This window comes from Pogona vitticeps, chromosome 2 (assembly GCF_051106095.1).
Source record: "Pogona vitticeps strain Pit_001003342236 chromosome 2, PviZW2.1, whole genome shotgun sequence".
Classification (NCBI taxonomy): domain Eukaryota; kingdom Metazoa; phylum Chordata; class Lepidosauria; order Squamata; family Agamidae; genus Pogona; species Pogona vitticeps.
In genome coordinates this window covers 100,189,418-100,206,726 of record NC_135784.1, presented here as the reverse complement: position 1 = coordinate 100,206,726, position 17,309 = coordinate 100,189,418, and the positions used below count along the sequence as shown (strand labels likewise).

Genomic DNA, 17,309 nt, shown 5'->3' with positions numbered 1-17,309 from the left:
ACAAGGCCAGTGGAGGTGATGGCATTCCAGTTGAACTATTTAAAATCTTAAAAGATGACGCTGCTAAGGTTCTACACTCAATATTTATTTATTTATTTATTTATTTATTTATTGATTGATTGATTGATTTATTTATTTATTTATTTATTTATTTATTTATACCCCGCCTATCTGGTCAAATATGACCACTCTAGGTGGCTTACAACAACTAGCAAGTTTGGAAAACTCAGCCAGAGGATTGGAAAAGATCAGTCTACATGCCAATCCCAAAGAAGGGCAGTGCCAAAAAATCCTCCAACTACCATACAATTGTACTCATTTCACACGCTAGCAAGGTTATGCTCCAAATCCTCCAAGCTAGGCTTCAGCAGTATGTGGACTGAGAACTCCCAGAAGTACAAGCTGGATTTCGAAGGGGCAGAGGAACCAGAGAGCAAATTGCTAATATGCATTGGATTATGGAGAAAGCCAGAGAGTTCCAGAAAAACATCTACTTCTGCTTCATTGACTATGCAAAAGCCTTTGACTGTGTGGACCACAGCAAACTATGGCAACTCCTTAAAGAAATGGGAGTGCCTGACCACTTTATCTATCTCCTGAGAAATCTATATGTGGGACAGGAAACACTTCATCTCAGTGGAGATATAGAGGTACAGAAGAATATATTGATAGAGGCAGAAAAGCCCACCATAAATCTCCAACATTGTCTCTGTTTGGCAACATGTTTTGAACCAAAGATGATAACATAAGAACATGAAAAGAACTCTGCCACATCAAAGGTCAATTTAACCTAGCATCTTCCATAGTGATTGACCAGATGCCCTTGGGGAGTACATACACAGACCCTGGGGATAAATAGCTTTCACTGATACCCCTGTTACTTGCATTGAGTGACTATTGGGGTATTTTCTGACCCCAAAGAAATGATAGTACATTGAAGGTCGGCAGAAGGGTAAGAGTCAGGTTAAGAGTAGGTTAACTTTAAAGTCAATGGGTCTTTAATTTCCTTAACCCACAGAAATTCCCAGTGTCCCACCACTGATAAATGGGACTAGTCTGCTGACTAAGTAGCATATGCAGTTTCTGCCTGTTGGCCTTGTGGCTTATCAAAATACAGCACAGGACTCCTTTTTTTGTCTCAATATGTTATATTGTCTGAAGTACGACACCCCAAACCTTACAGGTTTCTTTGGTCTTGGAGAAGCTTACTGACATTGGGTGTACCAGAGTTTTGCAGCCCCAAGAATCCTATTAGAAATTTTAATAAGTAAACCTCTCCTCCAACCCCAAAATGGCAAAATACTTTAGGAATTCTGTGTGAGAATGTTTACACATACACCTACATCAAAATGTGTACACCAGACAAAGGGATGTTTCTTACTAAGGATTTGGTGGGAGGCATAAATCCAATCAATAATTATAGGCATAAGATATTCTTTATATACGAGTAAAGAGTGTACATACTGTACAGAGGCCACTCATATGTAGGGTTGCCATAAGTTGGAGATCACTTGATAGCCCATAACAACAACAATAGGCTGCATCTACACAGGATGTGGGAAACATGTATTTTCTGCTGAATAATGTTTGATAATGCAGCCTTTAACCAGATAGAAAAATAACAAACAACAAACAAGCACGTGAAACAAAATTCTGCAGAATTATTGGTTTTGGATATTGAGCATTTGTTTTGATTTGCTTCTGCAGCCAACCTCGACTTGAAGGACAGGACAACTGGCTTTTCAGTACAGACTGTCTACAGAGGGCCGGTTCACTGTTTGGGCAGTATCCTTAGGGAGGAAGGTTTTGCAGGATTATACCGAGGTTCCTCTGCAATGCTTCTGCGAGATATTCCCGGATATTGCTTCTACTTCATCCCTTACACATTTCTTTGTGGATGGATCACTCCAGAAGGATGCCTTTCTCCTAGTCCCTTTTCTGTGTGGATGGCTGGTGGCGTTGCAGGTTTGAACAGTTCTGCTCTCCTTTACCAGAAACAATTACTTCTATATTAAATTCTAGGTTATTTATGCACAACGTTCCTGAAATTCTTTTTTCTGTAACAGCAGCAGCAATAGTAATGTGGTGTCTATGTGGTGTTTATATATTTATTATGAATGGAGCATGTCTCTCAGAACTGGGACCCAAACTTATATTGTAATGTGTTAAACTGAAAAAAACTATTTTGTTACATAATTTGCATCTATGATAATTAATCAAATTTGCTTTGGAGGAGGGAAGCCAAACTAATCTATCTGGGGGCAGGGGGAGATGCCTCGTTATTTATTCATTTTTCTTTAACACAAAAAGCCAGTACCCTTACCATAATTCTTCCAGCTTGAACTGTGTGGATGTGTATCACTCTGTAGCCCTACCCATTATCTGGGAGTAAAAACTGCACAACCATCCCCAAGCTGACTGTGCACATGGTTTCTCTATCCCCTTCTGCTCCCATTAAAGGAAAAAAAAATATTTATTTATTTGATTTTTATACCACCCATCTGGCAGCCAAGGCCACTCTGGCGGTTTACAACAAAGTAAACAATACCAGTTACATAGTGACAAGGGTATATAACAACAGACCAAATAAAATATAAAAGATACAAAACAAATAAGAGTAAAAATGTACAGTAAAAACATAATAAAATTAAATTAAAAACTAAAAAAAATCACTGTGTGTGTGTGTGTGTGTGTGTGTGCGCGCGCCTTGGCCTAGCAAGACCTTCCCCTACTCTACTCTGAATGTGTCCTTGTGCCTCAAAACCCACCCCCAATGAAGTCAATTGCCTGTCAGACCAAGTCTCTCTGCCAATTACTGCAGCGGGGCAGTTGGCTGGTCTGAGAGCAACAGTCTGAAAGTTACAAATTGGCTTATGCTAAACGCTATGGGAATTCAGCCTATATTTATACTGTATATAATTCCATACAAGAGTCACTGTGATGTATTAGACAGATTGTTGTAAACAGGAGGCTTCAGTTCAAATCCCCACGTCGTCATGGAAATCCACCAGGGCATATTTACATACATCCGCACTTGCATCCTGAATCTCAAGTATGAGAATTTCTTTAAAATTTCTGCTCCCCTGAACTTCCTTTTGGAAAGGAATCTCTTTTTTATCAAATTCTAAGTGAAGAGTTAAAATCTCCTGGGATAAATGTTTTAGCAGAGCCTTCCTATTTAGTAAAAAAATATGATTCAGAGCTAAGTGATTTAAAAATCTAAATAAGGAATTTTGCATTCATTTTATGTTTCCATGTGAAATGACAACTGAGCAACAAAAACACGAATCTAGGGGATTTCTAAGCAGTTCCATTATCTTTAGAATTTTTTAAAAAAAATTATTATACATTCATAGGCTGGTTATATTAACCAGCAGGTGGAGATCAAGTCACATATACAGGGATGCTAAACTGGAAGAGTTTGCAAGGGCAAATCCCATTATGTCCCCATTTGTAGTGACATGACAGTGTAAACATAAATGCTGGCTTCCATCAGGAGCGAATTGATTATATTTTACATGAAGTCAAAAGGGAGCATGTAGTAAATGCATTTACAACATGGAAAAATTCCATGTTAGCTTAATGTTTCTTTAATCTTAGAATGTTGAAAAATCCCTTTAGTTTTGGGCTAAAACTATGGACTAGGTTCAGTGGAAGCCCCGTTCTCTACCTAAACAATGACAGAACTGTCTGGCTTTCTTGTCCCTTGTAAGTTTCAGTCATAACTGACATGCCTGCAGACAGAGCAGTCAACTAACTCTTTAGCAATGACACACATCTCCAGTCCTTTGGCAGTATACTAAGGAAGACAGGCGCTGGATTGGTATAGGGTTTGGAGCAGTTCTGCTTATATTTTCTTTTTCAGCTGGACTTTAGCTCCATTGAAAGTTGCTTGCCACAATCCTTAGCTTAATTCTACATCTCAGATATATTTTAATTACTTTTTAGAATAATATCCTTTTATACTGAGGTACCTTTATTACTCCTTGCCATTTCTATTGAAGGACAGAATTCAAGTTTATAAAATCAAGGTATTTTGATGTTTTTAAATGTTTGCTTACAGTTACTAAAGGGCAGGCATTCAGTTAAGAGTATAAGTTTAATTGAGGCAATAATTTTGGTACTTTGGCAATGGCTCACTGGAATATAACATAGTTACTGGATAACTGACCCAGTTAATTGAAAGACTGTCTACCATTTCACAACACTGGCATCATCCTAAAGCTACTCCTCTAGGCCAATGTACTAGAAACACCTACGTGAAGCAGAGGATATTCCTAAGTAATGTGTTATTGTAATTTCAACAAATATTTAACCATATCAATATGCTAGAGAACTAGTTATCCTTGACATGACTGTAACCAATACAGGCACTCCTCACTTAACAATTTACCCCTTTAATGACCACTCAGATTTATGATGCTTTACAACCCTTGTAAATGCATGCCACACCCCTTCTTGACAGCATGTGATTTATTACCCTTGTATATGGTATTATTGCTCCTCACTTATTGACCAATTCACTTAATGACCTAATCATAGGAACAGAACTCAGCTATTAAGTGAGGAGTGCCTGTAGAGACAACTCGGTGGAGGAAGTGGCAATAAGGGGAACGCTGGCGAGAGTGACTATGTTCTACTAATTCTTGATTTCAAAGGAAACCAAAGCAGAGTGTAGTCACATATATACGCTGGATTTTAAGAAAGCCAATTTTAATGAATTCAGAACAAGGATGAATAAGTTCCCATGGCAGGAGATCCTAAAGTGCTCAGTTCCTATTTTAGCTCACAGTTTTCCCAAAGGACAATGACCCTCCGGACAATTGTGAAGTACACACTTGTGCTTAGCTTAGTAAGTTGCACCTTATTGCCCACTGGCTCAATTGAGATTTAATGAGCCATCTCTTCTGCATGTTCCAGTGATTCTGTTATAGTTGTCACTTACTGCACTAAGCAACAGGATTTCCCCTATGATGTACTGATTTTGGCTGATAGGCCAAAAACTATGAGAAAAAATGGAACATAATGCCCACCACTGAAGTGCAAAATGGCCCGAGACATCTTTACAAGTGCACCAATTGTTTTATTGCAGTGGAAGAAACAGTTTTAAAAGAACATGAAGCATCTCTTGCTTGTAATTTTAAACAAGTCTCTTACTCCAAAAATTTGTGGAAAACAAATTCAACCCAGCAAAGATCTGAGTTTTCTTTACTTTTTTAAAACATTATTTTTCTAATATCTCAAATAAATTCCATTTGGAGCTGTCAGTATTGCATTAATTGTATCTAAAAGATTTTTAAAATGTGCTTTTCAATATGCAACTTCACAGTAAAGAAAATACACTTAGATTGGCTGTGATCCACAGTTTTTTAGAGTAGGTCCCTGCTGCCTTCCATGGATGAAATCACTGTAATTGTCCAGATAACTACAACAAGCTTATCATTTTGCTGTAATCACTAGTACCTTTGATCTGACAAGATGCTAATTGGCAATTTCAATCTCTTTCTTTTAATTTATTTTTCTGAAGTGGCTTAGCACAAATACCTATCTGAATTGACTTTAAAGCCTTTTTTAAAAAAAACTGTTTGGAGGCAAGAGGCACTTGTCAGTGAATGTCTCCTTGTATTGGATCAGGCAATCATACAGAACAGAAAACAGAGAAATGCAATATCTGCACAGAACAAAATTTGAATCACTCCTGGTGACTTATCTAAAAAAAGTTTTCCCACTAAAAAGATTATTTCAAACCATGCTTACCTTTGCACTCTGCAGTTGATGTTTTTAAATTCAATTTTAATTCAAGACTAAGTGTAACATGCACAGTAAATAACCAGCTTAGATGTCTCCTTAGTCAATAGAAATGCTCAGTTATAAATTAGCCTTATGTTTTGGAGGGATTATTAGTAAATACCTTCAACATACCTTCAGAAATTCCCTTACCTTTTCACACATGAGATGAAAATTGTCAATGTGAATTGTGGGTTGTGGATGGGTTATGGACCAGCACACATTTTTCCATATGCCCCATTTCTAGTTCTGTATCAAAACACCAAACCAAACTGAATGGTGTTCCTGTGGAGACCTGCTTTTAATACTTTAGTTTTTCCCCCCTGTAGTCTAATAATTTCCCAGAATCTGGTGCAAGACTAAATAAAAATATTATATCCTATGAAACCTATCTATATGATGCATTGATCCTTGATAGAAAATATTGAATTCTCATGTATCTCTTTCCCAGATTGAATCACATCTATTGTTTACCTTTGTTTCCCCAAATTTCTTTTTTTCTTGCCTGTCACATACCCTGTATACAGTATATTACAGAAGTGAGAACATCCCCTCACATTTCATAAATATTTTAGTATATCTTTTCATGTGACAACACTGAAGAAATGGCACTTGGCTACAGTGTACGGCAGTGAGTATACAGCTTGTATAACAATGCAAATGTGCTGTCCCCTCAAAATAATGCAACACACAAACATTAATGTCTAAACCGCTGGCAACAAAAGTGAGTACACTCCTAAATGACAATGTCAAAATGAAACACTTTCAAAGAGTCCCTTTTCATTTCATTTCCAGTGTTTCTGGCCCTAGGACATGCCATGTGACATGTCCAAAATCTAATTCTCAACATTTGCCTCCCTAAATTCTCTTCTGCAGCAAGAATCATAGACTACTAAACTTGCTTCAAGCTGTTGAGTTAAATGTCAGTGGAAAGCTGGGTTACGTATGCTGATCTGCCATTAGTAACTTCTTGAGATCAGATAATGGTTGAACTATACAAAGTATGTATTCGCGAAGGCTTTCACGGCCGGGATCTAATGGTTGTTGTGGGTTTTTTGGGCTCTTTGGCCATGTTCTGAAGGTTGTTCTTCCTAACGTTTCGCCAGTCTCTGTGGCCGGCATCTTCAGAGGACAGCACTCTGTACTCTGTCAGAGGACAGAGTGCTGTCCTCTGAAGATGTCGGCCACAGAGACTGGTGAAACGTTAGGAAGAACAACCTTCAGAACATGGCCAAAGAGCCCGAAAAACCCACGACAACCACTATACAAAGTATACATGCTTCCTATAAGTTAAAGGGAAAATCCATATAACTAATAAGGCCTTAAGGCTTACATTTGACAACCTTGTTCTAGAGGCATTACCATCATCTAGAGTCAAACAGAAGAGCTGATGAGACACATAAGCAACCCAAGTATTCACAGGACTGGATAGCGAAATTCAGATTACCTTCATTTATCATTACAACTCTATCTAACTTTTATACTGTTGCTGGTTTCCTAAAGACCTCCACCTTTCTTTTAAATAAATGAGTCCTGAATGCCATTCTGTATCTGTAATAAGTTTTCTCCATTTTTCAAGGGGCAATATCGTGGGGGACTGCTACTCCTATGGACGTTGTAAAGAGTCGTCTCCAAGCAGATGGGGTTTATTTAAACAAATACAGAGGAGTCATTGATTGCATCTCCCAAAGTTACCAGAATGAGGGTCTAAAAGTAAGAGCTACCAAAATAATCTCTTCTTATTATGAACTATGTTAATTATGTTCTATTGATTATGTAATTAGAACCCTTTGACCCAGTTCTAGAAGAAAATCAGCATATGGGTGAATAAAATGGATAAATTAGTAAATATACCATCCGCCGTTTGCACTCTTGTAAATATACCAGAAATTCTCATTGGATAAAGCAAGCTATAGGCCACCAAAACTTATGCCATCATGGACTACTGTGTCTCCCCAAAAATAAGACAGGGTCTTATATTAATTTTTGCTCCAAAAATACATTAGGGCTTATTTTCAGGAGATGTTTATTCAAATGCAGTCATGGCATCTTCTGGTTGCTGCACAATGGTGGAGGGTGGACTTTTACTTAACTGGGGCTTATTTTGGGGGTAGGGCTTAAATTATGAGCATCCTGAAAAATCATACTATCTTATTTTTGGGGAAACAGGGTAGTTAGTCTTTAAGCTGCTGCAGGTCTCCTTGTTGCTTTTGCTACCATTTTGCCAGTTGTCCTAGTTATAAATGCATCTGTAATTTAAATAACACAGCAATGCATGGTTAACATGTCCAGTTTGTCGCCACCAGATAGGATGATGGTTTGAAAAGAGAACAAAACTTGTAGACTAGGTCATTTAATAGCTATAATCCCAGATAAATAGAATACTATAGAACACTAATAGCTTCACTGAAGTTTTTTCAGTACTGTAATATTGTTGCCTATGTCACACAGTTCAGTATGACTGATCCTTTCTGACTGATGAACTTCACAACCCCTAGCACTGGTGCAAAAAAATCTGAATTTTTAATTGGCAAAAACAATTTTCAAAAATAAGAGAGCAAGTTAAACATAAATAAACTGGGATTCCATAGCTTTTTAAATCTCAAGCATTTTGCTGCACACCAGTTGATGAGGATGGACTACATTCAGCCTGTGGGACACAAACCCCCTATTGCACATCACATGCTGTGCGAGACTCATGACACTATCAGCTGTGGCAAATTTTTTGGAAATTAAAAATATGTTACTTCCACCTCCATGAAGTTGCCGAGGCTCCCATAGAATCTCTTTTATTCTGGGAAGGCACTGGGGTCTACGATATTGGAGGAGCCTGTAATTTCCAAAAATTACCACCACTGGGATGACATTACTGGCAGTGCCATTTTTTGAAATTAAAGACTGACCCCGGCAGCCTTCAGCGGTTTCCCCATGATAAAGGGGATTCCATCAACAGCTTGGAATGTTTGCTGAAAGAATTGGAATTTATGGAATTGGAATTCATGGAACAGGATTTCACCCACAGACTGCAAATGTAATTTTATTGGGGAAAAAACTGGCTCCAAAAAGTTCCCTTGTGCAGTTTGCACTGTGGAGGCAATGTTGACATGTTTTGAGGGTCTCCTATGCTGTTGCCCACTTCCATTTGTTATCTTCTTTTAAAAACAGAAGAAGCTAAATAGTGGGTGGGTCTAAAGAAGTATTTTTAAGTCATCCCCCTCTCCATTTGGAAATTAGGAAAAGGCGAAGCAATGTTTCAGGAGCTTTGATCCTGATCAATCCCTTTCGTACAGAATTACCATGTGGCTAGAAATTTGCCTCACCATGAAAGTAAGATCTGATAATTTAAAGAAAAGTAGGATATACTTTGCTAAAAAATTGTTAAAACAAATGAACATATATGCAAATAAACATTAGTTTCTGGGAAATTATCTGAGTTGGTTTCACTTACTGTGTCCCTCACAGAATAGTGAAGAAAAATGCAGACCTCCCAATGTCTGATTCCCATTCATTGTTACCTGTTCCAAATGTTTTCTGTATATGAATACTTTATGACTTCTTTGGAGTAACCCTTCCTTCCTTGTTCTGATCAGGTTTTTTTCAGGGGTCTCACAGTGAATGCAGTGCGGGGATTCCCAATGAGTGCTGCTATGTTTCTGGGATATGAACTGTCACTCAAAGCTCTAAGAGAACAAACAGAGACAAATCCTTGAATTCCAGGTAAGATACACAAGATTTCATGACCTTGGCCTTGCCTAAAGCGAGGGAATTTTTATAAGTAACATAACATGAAGAGAGGTAATGACTCCAAAAGCATTTACGTGAAGGAAACAAGAATGCAAAAGAACATCCTTTCACATAATGACCTAACTTAATGCAAACATAAGTAACCGTAACCCAGGGAAACCAATGTAAAATAAACCATTAGTGCAATTGTGTGTGTTCCTACTGAAGAATGAGCCCACCAGATTTGTTACGCATGTATACTGTATGAACAACTATAAATATACATTTGAATTAGATGGTCTCCAACTGATGCAATCCAGTTAGTTGATTAAAAGTAATGCGAATTTTGCTGCTAGTTTCCATGGGAAAGGTAGTAGTAGATTGATTGATCACAGGTACTGAAAATAGGTCTATTGCTCATGAGTCTCACCAGTCCATGTACAAGAGACATGGGATGTACCCCGGAGGTGCGGAGTCCCTAGGCCAAAAATTCCATGGGCTCCACAGCCAAAGGGACTGGGCAGGAGGGGGCGGCTCCCCTGATCTTCTATTTTGCAGAGGTGCAAAATATGAGTTTCCAGTGTTCGTCTGCCTCTTCCCACATCTCCCCTTAACCTGATATGGTTGACAACAATGACCCTGAGTCCTGCAACTTCTGCTGTCTTACTCCTGCTGTTGCATCCTCCTCCAGCTCTCCCGCATCAGGTAGTGGGATAGCTAGGAGCAAGAGAATCACTCTCTCCTAGGCTCCTCTGCGCTGGTGGAGCAGGGCCACTCGGCCTGCTGGGGCCACTCCAGGTGCCCTCCTCACATCATCAATGGCGCATTTCTAAAGAAGACGTTTGGCTCTTCCAAGGAATGGCATGAAGTTCCACAGACTTTAAAAAAAGAGATTACTGCAACACTACTCTGACTAGAGAGTGTGCTGGGGAAAAAAGGGGGGGTGTAAATGAATGTGCATGCCACATACATGTTTTTACAATAAGTCTGTGAAACACTGTTGTCTATATGTTTTTTTGTTCTTCCAGTAACTGTTTCTTGTATTCTTCCTAAGGAATTTCCGGCACCTGTCCATTCCCTTTCGTTTCCAGAGCCAAGCCAACAGAATGGCTTGGTCAAGGTCTTATATCACCAATATGGAAACTGCACTGAAGAAATGTCATCGTTTCTGTGGTGAAGAGTAAATATTCATTTGGTATGTGGATGGCTGAACAGCATGCATCAACTGAATCTGCTTGATTCAAGATCCGTCGTTCTAAAAGCCACAGGCAAAAATATGTTCTTGTAATGAGCCTCCAAGTCATTTCTGACTTATAGTGACCCTGTGAATGAATGACCTTCAGAAGGTCCTGACATTAACAACCCTGGTCAGGTCTTAACAACTAAAAATGACGGTTTGGTTACTGAGTGAATCCATCTCATCTTAGATCTTTTTTCTCCCCTACTGCTTTACTTTTTCCTACCTTTGTTTTTTTTCCAGTAAATCTTGCCTTCTCATGATATGTTCAAAGAACAGCCTCAGTTTTGTTTCTAGTGAATCATTTCAGGCTTGATTTGATCTAGAACCTTTCATTTGTCTAATACGGTAATTTTTGGAACTTTCCAAGTGTGCAACACATTTTGTCTAGGATTAGTCACTGATGTCACATTCTAGCACACCTATAAGAGGTTGGAATTATGGTCCGTTACCTAGAGAAGTCAAAGATAATTACTTCCAATGTGATCAGACTATTTTCCCATATCCTTTATGATTAGACAACCTATGTACTGGAAGACAAGAAGGAATATAACAATCTCTGCAAGATTTCAAACATTCAACTACAACAGATTGGATTTCCCCACATTAGAAATGTATCACACTCTGACAAAGCCTTTTGCCCTTCCCACATTTGTCTCTTACTCAGATGTTTTTTTAAACGGAGTATAGCTTGATTTGAGATATCGAGCATAAGAAGATATAAGCACTTTAAAAATCAAGCAGAATTACTGTCTGTCAGCAGTCCATCCAAGTCTTCTGGCAGCCGCCAAAGCCTCCTAGACTACATGTTGGCTCTTCTCAGTAAATGGCAAACAGAGGAGTAGTGTGTGGAGAATCAAGTGAGGTCACCAATTTCAGGACTCACTCTAGCTGCCCCTTGCAGGAGAACTGGTTATGATGGAGGCAGAGACTGCAAGACAAGGTAAAAATCAGCTTCTGATTAGCCTCTGAACACGGAAACAGCAGGGTACAGGTACTAAGTGAATGCAATCGTGTAACTTTGGTTATGTAATTTAACTGAAGAGGAGAAACAGGAAAGGATAAAGAAAAAGGATGAGCCAGTTTTTCAAAGGACTAAAGTATAAACATTAATGAATAGCTGGCACACAGAGGAAGTATTCACTTACTGTTTCTTCTGCCACTTGACACATTAACACATCATCAGTCTGGACAGTGACAATGTCAACTCTTTACCCCTCTGTCTGTTAAGAAACATTACTTTGCTAAGATGGAAAGGAGGCCACCAAAAGGAAATTGGGAGAAAGAGGTACATCACTTTTTTTCTTTTTCTTTTCTTTTTCTTTTGCCATTTGTGTGTATGGACACAGGGAGCTCAGGTGCTGCTGCTTGTGAAACACTGCCATGTACATTTCTCAAACTGTCCATTACAAACAGCTGCTTCCTACCTGGCAATAAATGGATCATGCTTACTGATTTATAAACTAAGAACCAAATCTTCATGTTCATGCTGATACATTCCCCTTGAATGAAACTTATTAAAAAGGATTAATAAATGGTCTTTGACTTGGAATTATTCTAAAATACGTCATCTTCTCTGCTACTCTACCCTTGTATAAGATTCGAGATCTTGATGTTTCTAGTTATGTGGTGCCTATATTTTAGGATATTTGTACATCCAGTGTTTTATCTTCCCCCTTGTCATACAATTTTAGCTTTCTCTTCCTAACTATATTGTGGCAATATACCATGACAGGAATTATCTGTTTGCAGATAACCCACTATAAGCTTTTTACTGCAGTTTGGCTGAAAAGAGGAGTGAAACCTCTGGAAGCCTCAGTAAGCGAGGGGAGGGCGCGAAAACACTGTGCGCGGCCATTTCGGGTGTTCCGGCGGCCATTTTTGACCCGCCGAACAGCTGATCCGCGGTCTCGCTGTGGCCGAAATAGCCGCACGCAGCATTTTCACGCCCTCCCCTCGCTTACTGCGGGCGTGAAAATGGCTGCCGGACCCAGAAAACATCACTGTACGGTGAGTTTTCTGCCGATTTGGAACGCATTAAACGACGGCTTTTTCTGATCTGTACAGCGATGTTTTCGCATAGCGAAGGTTAATCTGGAACGGATTAACCTTGCTATGCGAGGCACCACTGTATGTATGTATGTATGTATGTACGTACGTACGTACGTACAGTGGTGCCTCGCATAACGAGCGCACTGTTGAACGATGAATCCGCATTGCAATGCGGATTTCCCCATCGCTAATGGGAGGGCATGCTCGCATTACGATGGGGGAACAGGTGTTCGGCGGTTCCAAAATGGCCACCGGACACCCAAAATGGCCACCGGGACACCCAAAATGGCCACCGGGACACCCAAAATGGCCGTCGGAACACCCAAAATGGCCACCGGAACATGGGAAAACATCGGAGAACGGTGAGTTTTGGGCCCATTTGGGTTGCGTTCCAATGGGTTTCCCCGTTCCGCTTAACAATGTTTTTCCATAGCGAAGGTTAATCCGGAACGGGGCACCACTGTATGTATGTATGTATGTATGTATGTAATGTATACACACATATGCACAATGTACTGTAGGGATCTTGTTTGAATTGAAGAATAAATAGTGCTCTAATTCCTGTTCTATACTGGTTTGTACAAACTTATAAAACTGATAATGTTCAATGTGGTGTGTTCTTCTGGAAGGATATAAAACCTATCAGGTTAATAAGGTCCTTTGGGCCCCTTTCAGGCCTGCATTTTTTTCCCCTAGAGACATTTCACATGTTTGTTTTCCCTTAAAACCTCCTAAAATGAATTACTCACAGCTCTTCATGCACCTTGGCTGATAACCAGATCCAGTATATCCCAATAAGTTTGCTAATATCAAATGTAATATTAATCATAGCTATGGTTTAAAGCATTCTAAAATTTAGTAAGTATTTTTACTTTCAATTACAAATTTGAAAGGGTTCATTGGGTTCTAAGTGTGGAATTTGCTTGATGCTTTAATATTTTTATACATACTGTTTTTACCTTTTATATTTTGTCTTTAATGATGTAAGTTGTCCTGGGTCCTTTTTAAGGCAAAAGGTGGGGTAAAATATTTGAAATAAATAGATACATAAATCAGTTTACAGTCCTTTCAGTCCTTACACCTTGAAATAGACTTGTTGGTCCTCCTCGACCTGTCAGTGTCCTTCGATCCCACCAATCATGGTATCCTCCTGGAAAGGCTCTCTGCGTTGGACATCAGTGGCCTGGCTTTGGCCTGTCTCTGGTCCTTCCTAGAGGACCATCCCCAGAGACTATAGCTTGTGGAAATGATGTCCATCTCTTGGACTATCAATTGTGGAATCTCACAGGGGTTGATCGTCTCTCCAGTGCTGTTTAATATCTATATAAGTCCACTGGGAGAGGTCATCAGGAGTTTTGGTGATCTGTGTCACAGCTATGCGGGAGACACCCAGATCTATCTCTCCTTCCATCCCTCTGCAGAGGATGCCATCCCATCCCTTGAGCACTGCCTGGATGCTCTGCTGGGGTGGATGAGGAATAATTCTCCAGCTTAACTGGAGAAGATGGAAGTCCTGCGGGTGGGGGCCCCTAGTGTTTGTGGACTGGGGGCCTCACTCTCTTTTTCAGGGGGGCTACTCTCTCTGGGTTGCAGCTTGGGCCTAATTCTGGACCCAGCACTATTAACAGAGCCCACCCATCTGTGCATCTGTAGTCTGCTCCATCTATTTCCATCTATGGTGGATTGCCCAGCTGCGTCCCTACCTTGACATCAGGTCCCTCGCCATGCTGGTCCATGCAGTGACAATCTCAAGATTAGACTACTGCAATGCTCTCTACGTGGGGATGCTACGGAAACTTCAGCAGGTCCAGAATATGGTGGACAGTTTGCTGAGTGCTATAAAGAAATACCAACATATTTACCCTACTCTGGCCACCCTGCATTGGTTATCTGTTCATTTCCGTGCCAGCTTCAAGGTGCTAATTTACCTCAATACCTGCCAGAAAGCCTCCTCCCGAGGAGATCTGCCTGTCCTATACAATCATCCCAGGCTGGGCAGTTGAGAGTATTGACCTCAAGAGAGGCCCAGAAAGAGAGGACTAAAAACCAGGCCTTCTCAGTGGTTGCTCCATAACTCTGGAACAACCTCCCACTCACAATCTGCTTGGCCCTTTCACTGGGAACTTTTAAATGATCACTAAAAACATGTTTTTAAAGACAGGTCTTTCCAGACCTTATAACATCCTAATAGAGTGGTTATCTTAACATTGATATCACCAGTCCTAACGTTTTGCTTCCATATTATTTAATTATTATTATTTTCAGTTAAATTTTGTTGGTTTGTTTGATTTTAATTTTAATTTTACAATTATTATGTTTACTGTTTTAATTGATCGATGATACATTTGTTTAATGTGTAAATCACCCAGAGTGGCCTTGGCAGCCAGACAGACAATATAAAAATCAAATAAATAAATAAATACATTGTTGATTGGGAGGAGAATTCTTTTAGGGGAGAATAACAGCAATTTTATTTCCAAAAAGCTTTAGTCTGAGATTAATATTTAGAAAGCCAAATCCAGCAGCCATTTGTTTTTTAAAAAGGCCATCTCCTTTGCTCTTTTCTGCCTTTGTAATGTCTATCTGTTGAACATTTACAGAAGATCTCAAAGTGAGCACTTCTCCAAGAGATGATCCCCTTGAGAGGGCTGAGACACAACTCTCAGAAGTCAATAAATGAAGCAACCTGTCATGAATGCAATTGTGTGGTTTTATGAAGCCAGTATCCAGACAGGCCTGTTTCTAAACAGAAAATACTAGGGCAAATGAGTTTACACTTGTCTTTCTTTAAATTAACAAAAACAAGAAAACATCATCTTCCATCCCAAAGACTCACCAAAATCTGTTACTAAGAGTCCCCACCTCTCTGGGACTCGCTTAGGGATGGCTGATGAGGGTCTAAGAAGGAGAAGGGAGAATCCTTTCCCTAGCAAATGCTGTCACACTGGCAAATGGGGTGGGGGTGGGGCTGCTGGATGCCACATACTATGAAACACATGTACTGGTTCTGTTTCCAAACTGTTTCCCCATACCATGCTTCCAAAAAAGTTGATGATGCTTGCAAGCTGCACTGTCTATACAGTAACTCCTACAGACTCCCTCTAATAACTGTGATGTTCTTTCCATTCTGTGAGTTGGACAAAGGAACCTTTTTTCCCCTACATAATAGATTATGACTCCACAACAACTTTTGAAATCCTTTACTATTAATACACTTGCCAGAATAGGCAAAAATCACAAAAAGGTTTGGAAATATGAAAATAATGTATTTTTAGAGAATAGAAAAGGCTAAGCCTCACAGACTGCTTATATAGTATTAGGATTCAACCAGTCAGAACAGTAGATGAGGATGGTAAGCAGTTCTTGACTTGACGGTGGCATTCTGGGTTACAATAAGACTGCGACCCTCTGCCATTTAACTGGGGGAAAGCCAGACTGAATACAGTGAGAGCTGCCTTTAACTAAGCATTCTTGCAATGGTACTGACAGAAGTAGGTAGGTAGGTAGGTAGGTAGGTAGGTAGGTAGGTAGGTAGGTAGGTAGGTAGGTAGGTAGGTAGGTAGGTAGGTAGGTAGGTAGGTAGGTAGGTAGGTAGGTAGGTAGGTAGAGTGTATGTAAACAGAAACAAAAAGCCTGTAAATGTAGGGTCACCCATTTCTAAGGTCCAAAACTGCTATAAAGGAGAAAAACTCTGCACAGAGACAATGCACTGGGGATATTGGATTGCAACATTTCCAGCCAACAAGGGCAAAGTTACCGGAATGAAAATGGACTGCAGTGAGTGGTTAGGACTAGAGTTGCAGTTGAACATGCCTGGATGGCACAGTGTGGAGGAAGACTGACATTGGATCATATAGATTAAGACCACAGAATGTATTCTACAACAATAAGCCACCAGAGTGCCCGATTATAAAGAAACCATGGCATGAAAAAATACAGAGATTGCCATGTTTGCCTTTTATGTCTGCTCCTGCTCCCTCTGCTAATTCGGGACCAAAGTTAATGTTAAGCTCTTTTGAGCCTAAGCAAAATAACGAAATCCAAACTCTCTGCAAGTTATTCCTTATGACCCAGATCTTGTGGATCAGATAGTTATGTTTAACTGTTTTTGCTTTTATTCCTACAACAAAGTGCCAGGGCTTGGGTTTTCCTGGTGTGCACAAAACTCTGTGCTGAAGCTTTACCTCTGGAAAACACCAAAGTGTTGCGTCATGAGAACAATCAGCAATTCTATTCTCTCATTTTTTGTGGTTACTCCTCTGCTACATCTCAAGTACCATTCTTCTCTTTTGGTTGTTATCTCCGCTACATTTTGATAAATGTATGCTATAAGTACCTGCAAGATAAATCAAAGCTGACTGTCACATTCATAGCTTCCAGTCTCACTTCCGCCATGAACTCATGTGATGTTATCAAGTCAGCTACTATCAATCTTTCTTAGTTAAGGCACCCTCTCCTCATTGACCTGCAATACCAAGAAAGAGAGGAGAAAGAAGCAAGAAATGTCAGG

The 17,309-nt window shown here is 39.8% G+C and overlaps 1 protein-coding gene across 3 annotated transcripts in view; it reads left to right on the top strand.

Moving 5' to 3' along the window:
- Nucleotides 1–12,287, top strand: part of SLC25A48 (solute carrier family 25 member 48) — a 30,711-nt gene extending 18,424 nt beyond the window's left edge. Inside the window, exons 5-8 of one of the 3 annotated variants that reach the window (XM_020782778.3) lie at nucleotides 1,708–1,965; nucleotides 7,367–7,500; nucleotides 9,378–9,504; nucleotides 10,565–12,287. In XM_020782778.3, coding sequence (XP_020638437.1) covers nucleotides 1,708–1,965; nucleotides 7,367–7,500; nucleotides 9,378–9,497 — 512 coding nt within the window. In that variant the 3' untranslated portion in view covers nucleotides 9,498–9,504; nucleotides 10,565–12,287. The remainder of the gene's footprint in view (nucleotides 1–1,707; nucleotides 1,966–7,366; nucleotides 7,501–9,377; nucleotides 9,505–10,564) is intronic. The other 2 variants (XM_078385713.1, XM_072990130.2) reach the window with 2 other exon arrangements.
- The last annotated feature ends 5,022 nt before the right edge of the window (nucleotides 12,288–17,309 follow it).